Genomic DNA, 14383 nt, shown 5'->3' with positions numbered 1-14383 from the left:
TCACAGATTAAAGTTAAATATGGCCCCATACTTACTGAATGTATCTTATTCATTTGATGCTTATCATGTATACCTCTAGATAAAACTATATCATATCAAGATTCACTCCTGTAAGCTGGCATGTGTCCCATATATGTACGAGTAAAGTTTTTGAAATATGGTTACAGTCTGATTAGATGGAACATAGTTCAAGTTTTGGATATCTGTTTCCATCCATATGATAGTTGCGTGTTTGTGTATTTGTGTGTGTTGACAGAGATATAAAATGACTAATCTGTCTGAATGACGTTGATCCAGAGTTCATCAAAAAAAACAACCCTCCTCACTCCTCAGATATCTCTCACACAGGCCACATGTCACAAGAAGGAACAGCTGAAAGAAATCAGATCACTGACTTGACTTCACAATCCAACTCATTTATCCTAAACTGCATCAGTATCACTTCAGAGACTGCAAATGTTGTGGATTATTAATGAGAGAAAAAAAAAAAAAGATAATCCAGGATGGATCAAACTTAGAGGCTGAAACTGGGTCAGAGGCCTCTCTTTTCGGGGAGTTGCAGGAGTTAGTTTTCCATCATGAGAAGGAGATTCTATGGCCAACAGTGTGTTTAAATGTAATATGAGGGAATGATGTGAGCACATTTTATATCTAGTAGACTACTTTTTTAACTTGGTACTTTTACTTGAGTATTCATTATGCAAAATATTGTACTTGACAACATTCTATGATAGCTGCGTGTTTGTGTATATTATATTGTACTTGACAGCATTTTACATTGCATCAGTTACTGTGTAACAAAAGTAAAAAGCAAAAAAGATACAAGCTTTCCTCAACAGCAGGACTGCCAGCTGACGCATACTGTGTAATGATCAGGGAAACAAAGAAGGAGACGAACATGCATGATAAAATCACAAGAGATACTTTTGTGAAGTTGTTCATACACAGATTCGTCCTTCCAGATCAATAACTCCTCAGCAAAACATTGATTTGACAAAACCGACACCTTTGTCTGAGCTTAGTGAGGTCAGCTAAGAGATTCAATGTGAGAGTCATCAGTATAAGCCGCCCTGCAAGCTAGATGGTGCTTTGTGAAGTCTTTGCACATAGGCTCTGACTTGATGCATTTGTCTATGTGTCTGACAATAAAAATTGAAATGGTACTGAATAACTTAAACCTGAACAGGTGTAATGTCAACTAAATCCCTTCTCACTCCTGTGTTATACTCCAACAGTTAGCTAAGATATGCTTTGACGTCATTTGGGAGTTACAGTGGATATCAGAAGTCTACACACCCCTGTTAAAATGCAGGTTTTGTGATTTAAAAAAATTAGACAAAGATAAATCATGTCAGAGCTGTTTCCACCTTTAATGTGACCTGTAACATGAACAATTCAACTGAAAAAATAATTGAACTCTTTTAGGGGGAAGAATACAAAATAAGAAACTAAAATAATGTGGTTGCATAAGTGTACACACCCTCGTATAACTGGGGATGTGGTTGTGTTCAGAATTAACCAGTCACATTCAAACTCATGACAAATAGTAGTCAGTATACACCTGTCATAATTTAAAGTGACTTTGATTAATCCCAATAAAGATCAGCTGTTCTAGGAGGATTTTCATGACATGTCCTCAGTTCATCTTACAGCAAAAGCCATGGTCCACAGAGAGCTTCCAAAGCAGCAGAGGGATCTCATTGTTGAAAGGTATCAGTCAGGAGGTACAAACATGTTCCAAGGCATTAGATATACCATGGACCACAGTGAAGACCGTCATCATCAAGTGGAGAAAATATGGAACAACACTGACATTACCAAGAACTGGACATCCCTCCAAAACTGATGAAAAGACCAGAAGAAAACTGTTCAGGGAGGCTTCCAAGAGGTCTACAGCAACATTAAAGGAGCTGTAGGGATTTCTGACTAGTACTGTCTATGTACTACATGTGACAACATCTCTCCTATTCTTCATATGTTTACTACATGTGACAGCATCTCTCCTATTCTTCATATGTTTACTACATGTGACAACATCTCTCCTATTCTTCATATGTTTACTACATGTGACAACATCTCTCCTATTCTTCATATGTGTACTACATGTGACAACATCTCTCCTATTCTTCATATGTGTACTACATGTGACAACATCTCTCCTATTCTTCATATGTGTACTACATGTGACAACATCTCTCCTATTCTTCATATGTGTACTACATGTGACAACATCTCTCCTATTCTTCATATGTGTACTACATGTGACAACATCTCTCCTATTCTTCATATGTGTACTACATGTGATAACATCTCTCCTATTCTTCAAATGTTTCTGCTATGGGTAGGGTGGCAAGACGGAAGCCTTTTCTTATGAAGAAAAACATCCAAGCCCGGCAACATGTTTCAAAAACATACATGAAGTCTCCCAAAAGCATCAAATGTTTTGTGGTCTGATGAAACCAAGGTTGAACTTTTGGGCCATAACTCCAAAAGGTATGTTTGTCATAAAAACAACACTGCACATCACATAAAGAACACCAGACCCACAGAGAAGCATGGTGGGGGCAGCATCATGCTTTGGGCCTGTTTTTCTTCAGCTGGAACCAGGGCCTTAGTCAAGGTGGAGGGAAGTATGAACAGTTACAAACACCAGTCAGTTTAACACAAAACCTCCAGGCCTCCGTTAGAAAGATGAAGATGAAGAGGAACTTCACCTTTCAACACGACAACAAACCAAAGCATACTTCCAAATCAACAACAGCATGGCTTCACCAGAAGAAGATTCAAGTTTTGGAATGGTCCAGCCAGAGTCCAGACCTGAATCCAGTTGAATATCTGTGGGGTGGTCTGAAGAGGGCTGTGCACAGGAGATGCCCTCACTATCTGATGGATTTGGAGCTTTTTTGTAAAGAAGAATGGGCAAATATCACCATGTCAAGATGTGCCATGCTAACAGACTCCTACATACAAATGGGGTGCTGTAATAAAAACAAAAGGTGCTTCAAACAATTATTAGTTAAAGGGTGTGTACACTTATGCAACCACATTACTTTATGTGTTTTGTTCATGTTATAGGTCACATTAAAGGTAGAAAAAGTTCTGACATGAATTATCTTGGTCTCATTTTTTACATCACAAAACCTGGCATTTTAACAGGGGGGTGTAGACTTTTGCTATCCACTGTACATCTTACGCTTCCCCTCCCACCCCTGTCCCCTGGTTAAAAGTAAGTACTCAGTACTTTAAGTACATTTTAAATAAAGTACTTTTAACTGGTAGTTTTATTTCTATTCCAGTAAAATGTCATTAAAGTAACTGTACTTATTCTTGAGGAGAATATTCCAGTACTTTTTCCTCCCCTGCCTGTATCAACTGTCTAATAGTTTGTAAGTTTTCAACTCAGGTTTCAAACATTTTCAGGAATTAAGACACCAAAAGTCAGGTTCAACTGGATGGTAACACAAGTTGTAATATTTTCTATGTAATAAAAGCAAAAGTCATTAAACTATGCTGCTGTTTTGAACTGTATTCCAGAAGTAGTTTACTAGTCTCATAATTTATCCTCAACCAATGGAATGGCTTTAAGAGCTGTGCAGAAGTTTTAACAAACAGAGCTCCAAGATTTTATGTCAATTAAGGATTTTATTTCACATTTAAATACAAGGTACATTTCTCTCAGTCATTAATGTGACAGACTTAACTTCTTCACTGACAAACAGTTAAAAAAAAGGGCAAAAAAAGGTCTGATTTCTACAACTTCAATGACTTTTGGTTGTATGAACTACATATCTTAATGATGATATAGAAAACTATATTCACAAAGAAAGGTGACAAAATGAAGTTCCACACGCAGCCCCGACGTGTCAGCATCAGTTGCTGAACCATGCAGGTCTCTTCCTGGCCCTCTCCACGATCCTTTTGTCTTTGTCCGGCTGGCCCGGCATCTCACCCTCATACAGGACAACGGTCTCCACAGTCGGGGCTCTCAGCGGGCCGCCTTCCATCGCATTTATCTGCTGGCGAATCACAGCGGTCTCCCTGCACACCTTAGCGTAGCAGAAGCCGCACATGATATGTTTCTGCTTCAGGTGGCCACACTCTGGACACGGCTCAATGTTGTTCTGAGAGAGGAGACGGTGGAGTTAGAAAAGCAACATTGTGTCTTTTGTAAGGATGCATGATGTTCGATTTCTGACATATCTTACATGAACATCAAGTCTCTCCTATCCTGGAATAACCTGTTCCTCTTTTAGTGACAGGCTGTTTGTTTTAGAAATACACATAAAAACAGACAAACTACTTTTCTACCATGAATTCTTTTTCAAATATAGACATTCATTAACGTGTTTGCTGTCTGTCACCGAGACTTCACTAAACTTCTGTACAGCTGACATGTTCATGGTTTGTTTTCATCACATGCATCACCTGGTCAGCCTTACATATGGGCAGAAATGTTCATTTCTGAAGAGACGGATAATTCACTTTGAAGCTTTTTGTGCATCCTCACTCTATAGCACTTGAGGCACATCCTCTGAGGTATCACTAACACAAAATTTGAAATGAGCATTCCCATCAGTCTTTCAACCCATTTGCTCCCCTTGTTAGCAACTTCAGAAGAGTGTGTTCACCAATATTGTAACTGATACTGGCAAACTATCACACTTTATCTGCTCATTAAATCAAGCATTTGATACTCTGCACACATGAGCAACAATAAACAAAATGGCATTTCAAAAAACAGCAGTTATCAAATTCCCAATCTGTGATCTCATCTTTGCAGGCAGAGAGGAGTCTGAACACGAGTCTATAAACCTTGGCTGATTACTCCCAACCAAGCAGCACAGACAGCTCGTAATAAAAAGCAGTTGTTATGGTTAGGTTTAGGTGAAGGTAGAGTTTTGATCAGCATACCTTGACCTGTATGAGTTTTCTCTCATCTCTCCTTCTGGTGCGGTTGATCTCTATCGTGCGTCTCTTCTTGGGTGCTGCCATCCACAGGATGCCGTCAAAGAGACCAGGAGGCTGCTCTGGGCTCTGCCGTTCCTCCAGCTCATCTTCCCTTTCTGGCTGAGGAAGGAGGCTGGAGCCATTCACTGCTAACGCTGGGGCTGCACACAGGAGGAAATCAATGTTAAGTATCTATATGACCTTAATAAACAGGTCAAACATTCATGTTGAGAGGGGAAGTGACGAGGTTACATTCATATACATCATAGGACACAGGCAGTGCATGGAGTGTCTGTCAGGCAGAGTAGGTTACAGTGATTAGCAGTAACGTTATTTAACTCACCCAGCTGTCTCTCTAATCCCGCCGCCTGCAGCAGTCTGCTTTCAATATGTAGCAAAGACACTCTGAGGTTCTGTACTAAAGCGGCTAAATTCATCATGATTGTTGTCAGCACGTTTCTTTTCCTTCTACCATGCCAAACACTTCTCAGCCTCCCACAGCTAGGTCACACAGCAATGGCGCGTCATCAAACTGCGACGGAAATTCTTCTTCTTCCGATAAATAGCCAAAGGACAGACCACAGACCGCTGCCCTCTAGTGGTCAAGTTTGCAAACTGCACTCTGGAGCCTGGAGTCCAATCCGAATCCGAATCCGTATCAGCTTTATTGGCCAGGCATGCTTGGACACACAAGGAATTTGACTTTGGTAAACTGTGCTCTCTTTGTACAAGGCATAAGAATAAGACATGCAAATAAAAATAAAAATATAATAACAATAACATCAGGTATAAATACAAAAGAACAACAAGTAGGCATGACTAATATGTACAAGCTAAAATACTATGATAGTGATGCAGTGGTGAGTAGTGCAGAGGTAGTTTTTACGAGTCGAGTGTTACCTTTCTGAGCCCTCGCACCTGTTCATGATAGTTTTTTGCCCTTGATTGTAATCTTGTTTTCTTGGACATCAAAAGTTTTGTATTTTATTTAGAAATCTAACCAAAGAATTCACTGATATTAAAGGTTGCATATAATAACATTTTTAACTTTTTACTACATGTCCTAGTTCATTTTTAAGCAAGATTTTGGATTCAGTCGCAAAAAAATCATCACAAAGTCAGCCTCTATAGAGGATCTGCAGCCTGTGAGTTCCAGACCTCATTCCATACCTGATTGGTTGCCTGAACGTTGTCTGAGGGGGGAGGGTGCAGACAGCAGAGGCAGAAAAACACCAAAACATAGCAAGCGCTCCAAAAGGAATCATGCCAGTACACTACAGATGGGATCCAGAATCAGACCCAAATTAAAGGAGACAACGGATGATGCATTGAAGCTGCTGTGACAAATGCAAGTCATTCCTGTTCCAATTCAAATCGCCTCGAAGAAGCTATGCTGTCCAAGCTGGGTTAACAATGCAGAGGTTTTTCAGGGGTTCTAGGCTGGAGGATGTCAAAAGTATTGATGGATAGGCAAGGAAAAATGTGTTTGTCATTATGTGGGATCTTTAATTTGATCTTATTCGACTTTAATTGAGTACTTATAATGTGAAAGTGGTGCAGTAAGTGTGTTTATTTATTTTAAATTGAACAGCTCCCTCTTTTCTTACAAGCTGAATAATATATTGTTAATACAATTACAAGTACACTCTTTTAAGATTCTCCCTCTCAGTTTTCAAAGTCTGTGAATGTCTCTAGGAAGATGTATTATTTTCTTAAACATCTATTACAAGTATTGGCTTCACAGTCTATCACTCAAAATACTTTATCTTCAGTATTTTGTAATATGTTTGAGATATGACCTGTGGTATGTGGTTGCTTTTTGTTCATCATCCTCCAGTAGCAGGCTGAATAAATAAACCTTGTGTGAGTTTCCGGTGTTGTTCATAGGGGGGCCTGTAGGGGGCGGTATACTCCTACAGCGTGTTTGTACTTGTGCAGCCACCACAGCGTAGAAGAAGAAGAACAAGATGGCGGAACGAGGCTACAGTTTCTCACTCACCACATTCAGGTAAACTTTGATCAAATTGTCGTAAAATTGAATAAAGGTGTCTGAACTTTAGTGGAAGAGACAGTGTTTTATGAACTGATTCCACGCAGTGTATGCACACGTCTCATATTGTAGTGGATAGCAGGTTTCCGGAGCGGTTCATGCTGATGCACTGTCATCGCCTGTTCTATCGCTAGCTGTTAGCATGTCGGCTAACGTGGTTTTCAATGAGAGTAAATGAACTAAATGCTTCTGAAATTGGGAAACAGAAGACTTATCCAAATTGTTTAAATTTCCAGCCTTCATTGTTAAAGTTAGAAACAGGTCCTTTACCTGCTTAACATTTACCTACATGTTAGCTTAGCCTCGGCTCCGATGATTCAGTTGTTTTAGCTTTTGCTTTCAGTTTCGCCGGAGTCAATACATACTCAAACCTCGCACTCAGAATCACAGAGATAGTTAAACAAGTGTAAAGTTCTGATATTTCCCCAGTTAAAGCATCTCCTTGTGTTTCGTCTTGCAGCCCCTCGGGTAAGCTGGTCCAGATTGAGTACGCGCTGGCAGCTGTAGCAGCCGGAGCTCCTTCAGTCGGCATCAAAGGTAAGAGTCCTGGAAGTGTGTCTAATAAACAGGTCTAATACATCTAAACAACGGGCATTGGTTAAACTGAACTGTGTACAAAGAACATTGCTTCCTTGTTATCTGTGTTTGTAATAAACAATATTTTTACTCCAGTACTGCGTTAATAGTTTGAGGGTAAATAAACGTAAAGCATGGTCTGTGTTGATCAGCCCTTTGTGTTTATTCTCTCTGTTCTCATTCATTAGTGACAGGTGCAGAGGGAAGTGTGACCTCAGGTTACATTTGTTAGTGCTGCAAAATTAAAGGTTTTTAAACTTAAATAAAAAAACATGATATTTCTACTGATGACCTAAGCCAGGGGTTCCCAAACTTTCAGCCCACGACCCCCAAAATATAGGTGCCAAAGACTCATGACCCCCACTGTCCCTCAAAGTGATTTAATGTGGCTTCATTTAGCTGGTCTGCAGAAAATGACCCTACCTATATGAGCATGTGTCTGTGTTTCCTGTGCTGTTATGAATGAACCTGCTGATACTGATGCTTTGATAATTAACTGTTCACTAACTCTAAACTTAGGAGTCATCTGGAAACAAAGAAAGGCAGAAAACTCATTACATTTTCTATTTTCAAGGTTTAGTTACAATTTTTGGGTTATTTCTTTACTATAAATTAGTAAAATTTACTATTTTTAGAGATTTTTTTTCATTCAACTTTTTTTATTGAATGTTTTCAGTATTTCTCTATTCACCACAAGTTAACAAATTATATATAATAATAAAGAAATAATAAGAATTAACATTACAAACAAAAAGGAAGATACACATAAGGAAACAAGATTAAATATATATATATTTATATATATAGATAACTTGAAAAAAAAAACATTCTGGAAGACATCTCACAACCCCCCCATTTGTGTCTCACGAACCCCCAGGGGTCCCGACTCACACATTGGGAACCCCTTCCCCAAGCGGACACCCATCCATCCATTTGATCTATTCTATTGTTTCTTTGATAATGAAGTGATCTCAGTTTTTTTGTTACGATCTCGTCTTGTTTTTCTTGTCATCTCGGGACAACAAAGTTAATGTCCTAACTGTAAGTGATTGTCTCACCTCAAAACAACTAAAGTTATTGTTTCGTGATCACTGGATCATTTTCTGGTAATCTAGAAAACATAATAATCTGCTGCTCACTGTGATAGGTCAGACCACAACCTGCCGCTCAGTCATTGAGGAAATGTTTTTGATGTTTTGTGCTTTTGTAACCATGGTGAAGCAAGGCATGATTGTCTGATGTTAGACCCACAGACAGGGAGTGACAGGTAGATCTGTGACACCGGTAGCTGATGTGTTCATTAGACGAGTTGTTCTGAGTTAAACAAACTTCTGCTCTGTTTAAAGATTTGATCCATCCCTCATTAAAGTGGGTCAGTCCTGTTCTTAGAGCTAACTTAAGGTGTGACGTGCAATAACGCAGCATCCTCTTTAAAGTTCATGAGGAGAGTTTAGAGCGGTGTGAATCTGATGACAGAGTGCTGACAGTGTCACTATCACAGGTGAAGTTATGAAAACCTCAGGTGGAGATGCAGAGGAAATCTCTTCCTTCTTTAAATAAAGAGCAGAAAGCAGCAGAGGCTGAGGGTGCAGAGGTTACTGTAGGTCAGATCACATTTAGCTGAAGGTAATAAATAGGATTTAAAGGACCCAGATAAATGACTTTAAAAAGCACATAGAGATGTAGAATGTTATTTCATTGAAATAATATTCTAATGGTGTTAACATCAAAACATGGTGTCAACACAAACCTCTACCTGGAATATGTGTGTGTTACTCCTCACTGCAGTGGCTCACTCTACTCTCACTCTTCAACATGTTGATGAATTTTGTCATATTTATAAGACATGGATTTTGAAATTAAGAGACATTTAAAGTATTTGATTTACATATCTGTTTATTAAATGGTGATTTGTTAAAATAAGATATAACAAAGTTACATTTATTTGGTGACTTTAATTAATGGATACTGACAAATATAAATTTATTCATACAAGTATGAAGTAGCCACAAAGTGAGGAAAAAAATAAATCCTGAATGGGGGAAAAAAGATGCATCGATAATCGTGATAATCGTTAGTGATGGCGAGATGAGGCTTCTTGAAGCATTGAGGCTTTCCATCCAATTGGTTCACTCATGGGCCGAAGCTTCATGGTGCTCCATTTGCTCCACTGCGCCATCTAGTGGACAAAAATGTGAAATAAGAGCAGTGATTATAATGACACCATCACTTTGGTGTGTGAAGCTTTGAATTGAATAAGTTAAAGATGTTTGTGATGCCAACACATAAATAATGAACTTCTTAATATGGTGTCTGTCTTTATGATACAATGGCCGGGTCAAAAGGGAAAGTGGAAACAAATTGGGGATAAGGTTGTGACTGTGCGCTGCCCCATATATTTCAAATCGCACACCAAACCCGCAAAACTGCTTCCTGAATCAGTCACGTGGTACAGGCGGCTCGCAAGGCTTCGAACGTCATTGTTTTCGGCCCCTCCCCTCAATGAAGCAAGCCTCGATACGCGCTTCGCGGAAACGCCCCCTCAAATACTCGACACACGCTTCGAAGCTTCGGCACATCTCTAACATCCCTAATAATCGTTAATATCGTGATAACCGCTGAATCGAATCGTAGCACCCTGAATGGTAATCGAATGGTGAGGTGCCTTAGATTGCACACCCCTAGATATAATGTGACAAAGGATCTGTGTCCAGCTGCAGTATTTTCCATCGTATTGAGAAATGTTCTTTCCCAATGGGCAAAATGACAGACATTGTTCTAAAAATATTTCTTGCAAGACAACACAAAGTTGAGGCCGATGATCAGTTCTGATTGTTGAAGACTAATTCTGATATTCTCTGTGATTTTAAGCTTCCAATGGAGTCGTCCTCGCAACAGAGAAGAAACAAAAGTCCATTCTGTATGATGAGCAGAGCGTCCATAAAGTGGAGCCTATCACAAAACACATAGGCATGGTCTACAGCGGCATGGGGCCTGACTACAGGTGAGGCTACATTCTGTCACTCAGAAATCTGCAATGCTGGCAAATCAGATTTCTGTGTCAACTCTAAAGAAGATGCATCTATCTGAGTGATCGCCACCAGCTTTAAAACTCAAGAGTTTGTCTGACCGCTGAACCTCACAGCCGAGTACATTTTTTGTTTTCCTTGCAGGGTTTTGGTTCGAAGAGCCCGTAAATTAGCACAGCAGTACTTCCTTGTTTACCAGGAGCCAATCCCTACAGGTCAGCTTGTCCAGAGAGTGGCCTCTGTCATGCAGGAGTACACACAGTCTGGGTATGTATAAAGACACACGGCGCTTACAGACACAACAGTTGTGATGTGTGTTGAATTTTGTTCTTGTTTTTCTTCAGTGGAGTGCGCCCGTTTGGTGTTTCATTGCTGATTGCTGGATGGGATGAAGATCACCCCTACCTGTTCCAGTCAGACCCCTCTGTATGTTATTTAAAAACGTCAATATTTATGGAATTATTTAGCTCTTTCTGCATGTTTTAAACCTCTAACAGCAAATTAATTCTAACTGGCTGAAAGAATCGAATTGTTTGGTAATTGTCTTACACAAACTGTTTAATATTTCTCAGACACTCACGTGGTTACCTTCTTTTTCTCTATATACTCTTTTTGTATACTCTGTCTTTTAGTTTGGTCGACATTATGCCAGTCCCTCTCAGTCTGAAGTTATTCTAATCTGCAAAGTAATTCTATTTTTCTGTCAGATTATTTCTCACTGGATCTTTATTCTTTTGTCTCCGACTCTCAGGGCGCTTATTTCGCATGGAAAGCCACAGCGATGGGGAAGAACTACGTCAATGGCAAAACATTCCTTGAAAAAAGGTACGATTGTTCAATTAGATATCATTGTTGAATAATGAATACTAGGGATGTAAGGAAACACTCAACCCTAGATTCGATTTGATTCCTGATTTTTGGTTCACAATACGATTCACTCAGGATTCTCCAACGATTTTCAAGAAAACTGAATTGCACTTAAATTTTAAAGAACTATTTTATTTTATTTCTCAGATATGGACAGTTGCGATATATATTTGTTCTCTTGTTTCTTTGTAAACAAAGTCATCCTCTTTCTTTTTGAAGGTGTGTTGTAACTCAAATTAAACCACTGCACACTTTTTTCAGCAACTTGCAAAAAAACTAAAATGACCGTCCAAAAATACCTTGTTGGAAAATTTCAGAACAGTTATGGAGAAATGGAAAGTGAACAATTCCCAAATGAAAGTATCAAATATTAAAACAAATAAGGTCAATCTCTTTAAATTAGGGATGTAAATTTCAAGTATTCTCCATGATCGATCTCTGGAAATGTTAAAGATCGATTATCATTAATCATTGAACAAGCGGAGTATAATACAGATAATGTCTTCTACTGTTGAAAAATAATATCCAGATCCAAATGTTGTTGAATGGATTTTAATCCACCCTTATTTGTATCCATTTCTTACCATCTTGCGATATATCCTTACATCCCTAATGAATACATAAAAAAGTTAATGTTGACAGAAAATAAATTCTGTACTTAGTCCTTCTGTGAAAAGGCTCTGTATGATTCTGATGGCTACCTGAATGAGCACAAAATCACAGATGCTAAAAATGATTATCTGATTCAGTTTATGTTTAAGATAAACTTTCTGAAGTACTGTCCCGTCGGCCAAGCTAAATTGAGGGAAACTGCTGTAACCTTTTCTCATTATACTAAAATGTATCACTTTAAGGCTGTATGTAGTGAATTCAGAGGCAATTTTTAACAACAAGCCACAGAACACATTTTTGAGTTTGAATAAGCTCAGTTTCTAACAAACTTTATATTAGTGAGCCTTAGATATCCATCGTCTGTCAATATCTAATAAAAAAATCTGTTTATGTTTTTCTTTGTGATCCAGTATATTGTGTTTTTTTTTAAAATCTGCGTTCTCACATGAAAACACAGAAATGACAGAAAACAGACTCCAAAACGATCAGTTTATAGGCTGCTGTAGAAACACATTGACTTTTACCTCAACAATTGGTATCAAAACATACATATCATTCATGCTCTACTTACTGTACCATGATAGAACAGTATATTTGTACATCAGGCTGAGTAAACATTGCTCTTACTGTTCCTGATGTACTCTACAATGGTTTCTAAATGAGCTACTTGTTTTTGTTCTGCAGGTATAACAATGACCTGGAATTGGAAGATGCCATCCACACAGCCATCCTGACATTGAAGGTAAATAGTTTGATTCAAATACGAGCTTTATGTCTACCTTGATCCTCATTGATTGACATGATTCTATTTTCTGTGTTTCAGGAGAGTTTCGAGGGTCAGATGACAGAGGAGAACATTGAGGTTGGGATCTGTAACGAGGCCGGCTTCAAAAGACTCACTCCTGCAGAGGTGAAAGACTACCTGGCAGCCATCGCGTGAACACACTCTCCCTGGTGACGGGGCTTTCAGGCCACATTCAAGACAAAGAGATCATGGCACAGTAGTCAACTGTCTCATGGTCTATATTTGTAAACTGTAGTAACTCAGAAAATTTGGATAAATTGTGTTATGGCCAAAATATCTGTCTGCCATGAAAACATGAGAGGATAACTGCAATCAAATCAGCCTATTTCAGATTACTAAAAGAAGATAAATAAAACGCATGTTTGGGATATCAAGACCTTTTTACTTAAAGTGACAGTGCAACTTAAAGAGCTGTCTCACACCTGCATTATCACTAACATGGATTGTGTGATCTCAAAACAGATCACCTTAGAATAATTTGGCTTTTCTATGAAAAATAAAAGAATGTGGCGGTTGACTACTGTGCTTATGAAGAGGAATGTGTGCTCTGATGAGTAAAATCTCATTTTTTCTGATTGAATCCTGTTATTGCTGCCTGTGTTTACTCAAAATGACTTGAATGAGACGGTTATGACAGAAAGCCTCTGGTCTTACAGAAGTTAAAACATGTTAAAATGTTAGGATGATTCCTTGTTAGGGACCAAAAGAGCTCCGGTCTCTGGGTTGATTTATTCATTCTGATCTTGTCCATTTCTCTCCTGACTGCACTTCATTAATATCCCTAAAACACAAGTAAGGAGGACCAGAAAAGGGAGCTAGCAGAGAGGATCCAATGAAAAGATTAAATGAGATTTTACAGTCAGCTTCTTTTTGCTTGTACAGCAGTTTTACACAATGTACTCTGATTTCTTTTTCAAGCTAGAATCAATTCTAGAGTTTGTATTTTCTCTTCTGGTATCAGTCATTCATTCAATAAAAGATGGAAAGTTGATGCTGAGTCTCTGCTTTTTAAATTTATGTGCTATTGTCTGTGGAAGCATATATGTACCAAAACTAAAATGAAAAAGCAAATTTGAAAATGTAATTGCATTAACAGAAATGTGTTACAAAATTGTTACAAAATGTGCAAGCTTGATAATGAAAGTTAAAATGAATGAGGAAGGATTACTTTTTCATTTGATTTTTGAATAAAAAAATGCACATTCTTTCTGAAAATTAAAAAGCATTTCTGTGAATGCAATTTTTTATTTTTGAATTTTCTTTTAATTTGAACTTTGATAATAATTTAGAGGGGCGTTTTTTTTTAATTAAAAAGCAAATGTCATTTGCTTTTTCATTTTAAATGTTTAACATAATTAGCATTGTTGAAGATGAAAATTAAAATGCAAATAGGATTAGTGGATATTAATTTTATTTATGAGTCAAATAATGCGCACATATTTAGAAAATTATAAAGCCTTTTTGTTAATGTAATTTAATTTTCAAATGTGCTTTTTC

General features: G+C 38.2%; 2 protein-coding genes across 2 annotated transcripts; one reads left to right on the top strand and one right to left on the bottom strand.

The window, feature by feature from the left end:
- Positions 1–3622: 3622 nt before the first annotated feature.
- Positions 3623–5502, bottom strand: mrpl32 (mitochondrial ribosomal protein L32). The gene is made up of 3 exons (XM_034697411.1): positions 5291–5502; positions 4912–5108; positions 3623–4121 (listed from the first exon to the last, which is right to left on the bottom strand). The coding sequence occupies exons 1-3, from the start codon at positions 5385–5387 to the stop codon at positions 3870–3872; spliced, it is 546 nt and encodes a 181-aa protein (XP_034553302.1). The 5' UTR covers positions 5388–5502; the 3' UTR covers positions 3623–3869.
- A 1352-nt stretch (positions 5503–6854) lies between these two features.
- Positions 6855–13877, top strand: psma2 (proteasome 20S subunit alpha 2). Its single transcript, XM_034697410.1, has 8 exons — positions 6855–6955; positions 7458–7534; positions 10445–10577; positions 10747–10869; positions 10947–11028; positions 11354–11427; positions 12766–12823; positions 12905–13877. Exons 1-8 carry the CDS (start codon positions 6915–6917, stop codon positions 13019–13021), a joined length of 705 nt encoding a protein of 234 aa, XP_034553301.1. The 5' UTR covers positions 6855–6914; the 3' UTR covers positions 13022–13877.
- Positions 13878–14383: the final 506 nt, after the last annotated feature.

Source organism: Notolabrus celidotus, chromosome 12 (assembly GCF_009762535.1).
Source record: "Notolabrus celidotus isolate fNotCel1 chromosome 12, fNotCel1.pri, whole genome shotgun sequence".
NCBI classification, from domain to species: domain Eukaryota; kingdom Metazoa; phylum Chordata; class Actinopteri; order Labriformes; family Labridae; genus Notolabrus; species Notolabrus celidotus.
Note: the sequence above shows the minus strand (reverse complement) of the source record. Positions and strands in the feature narration are given on the sequence as shown.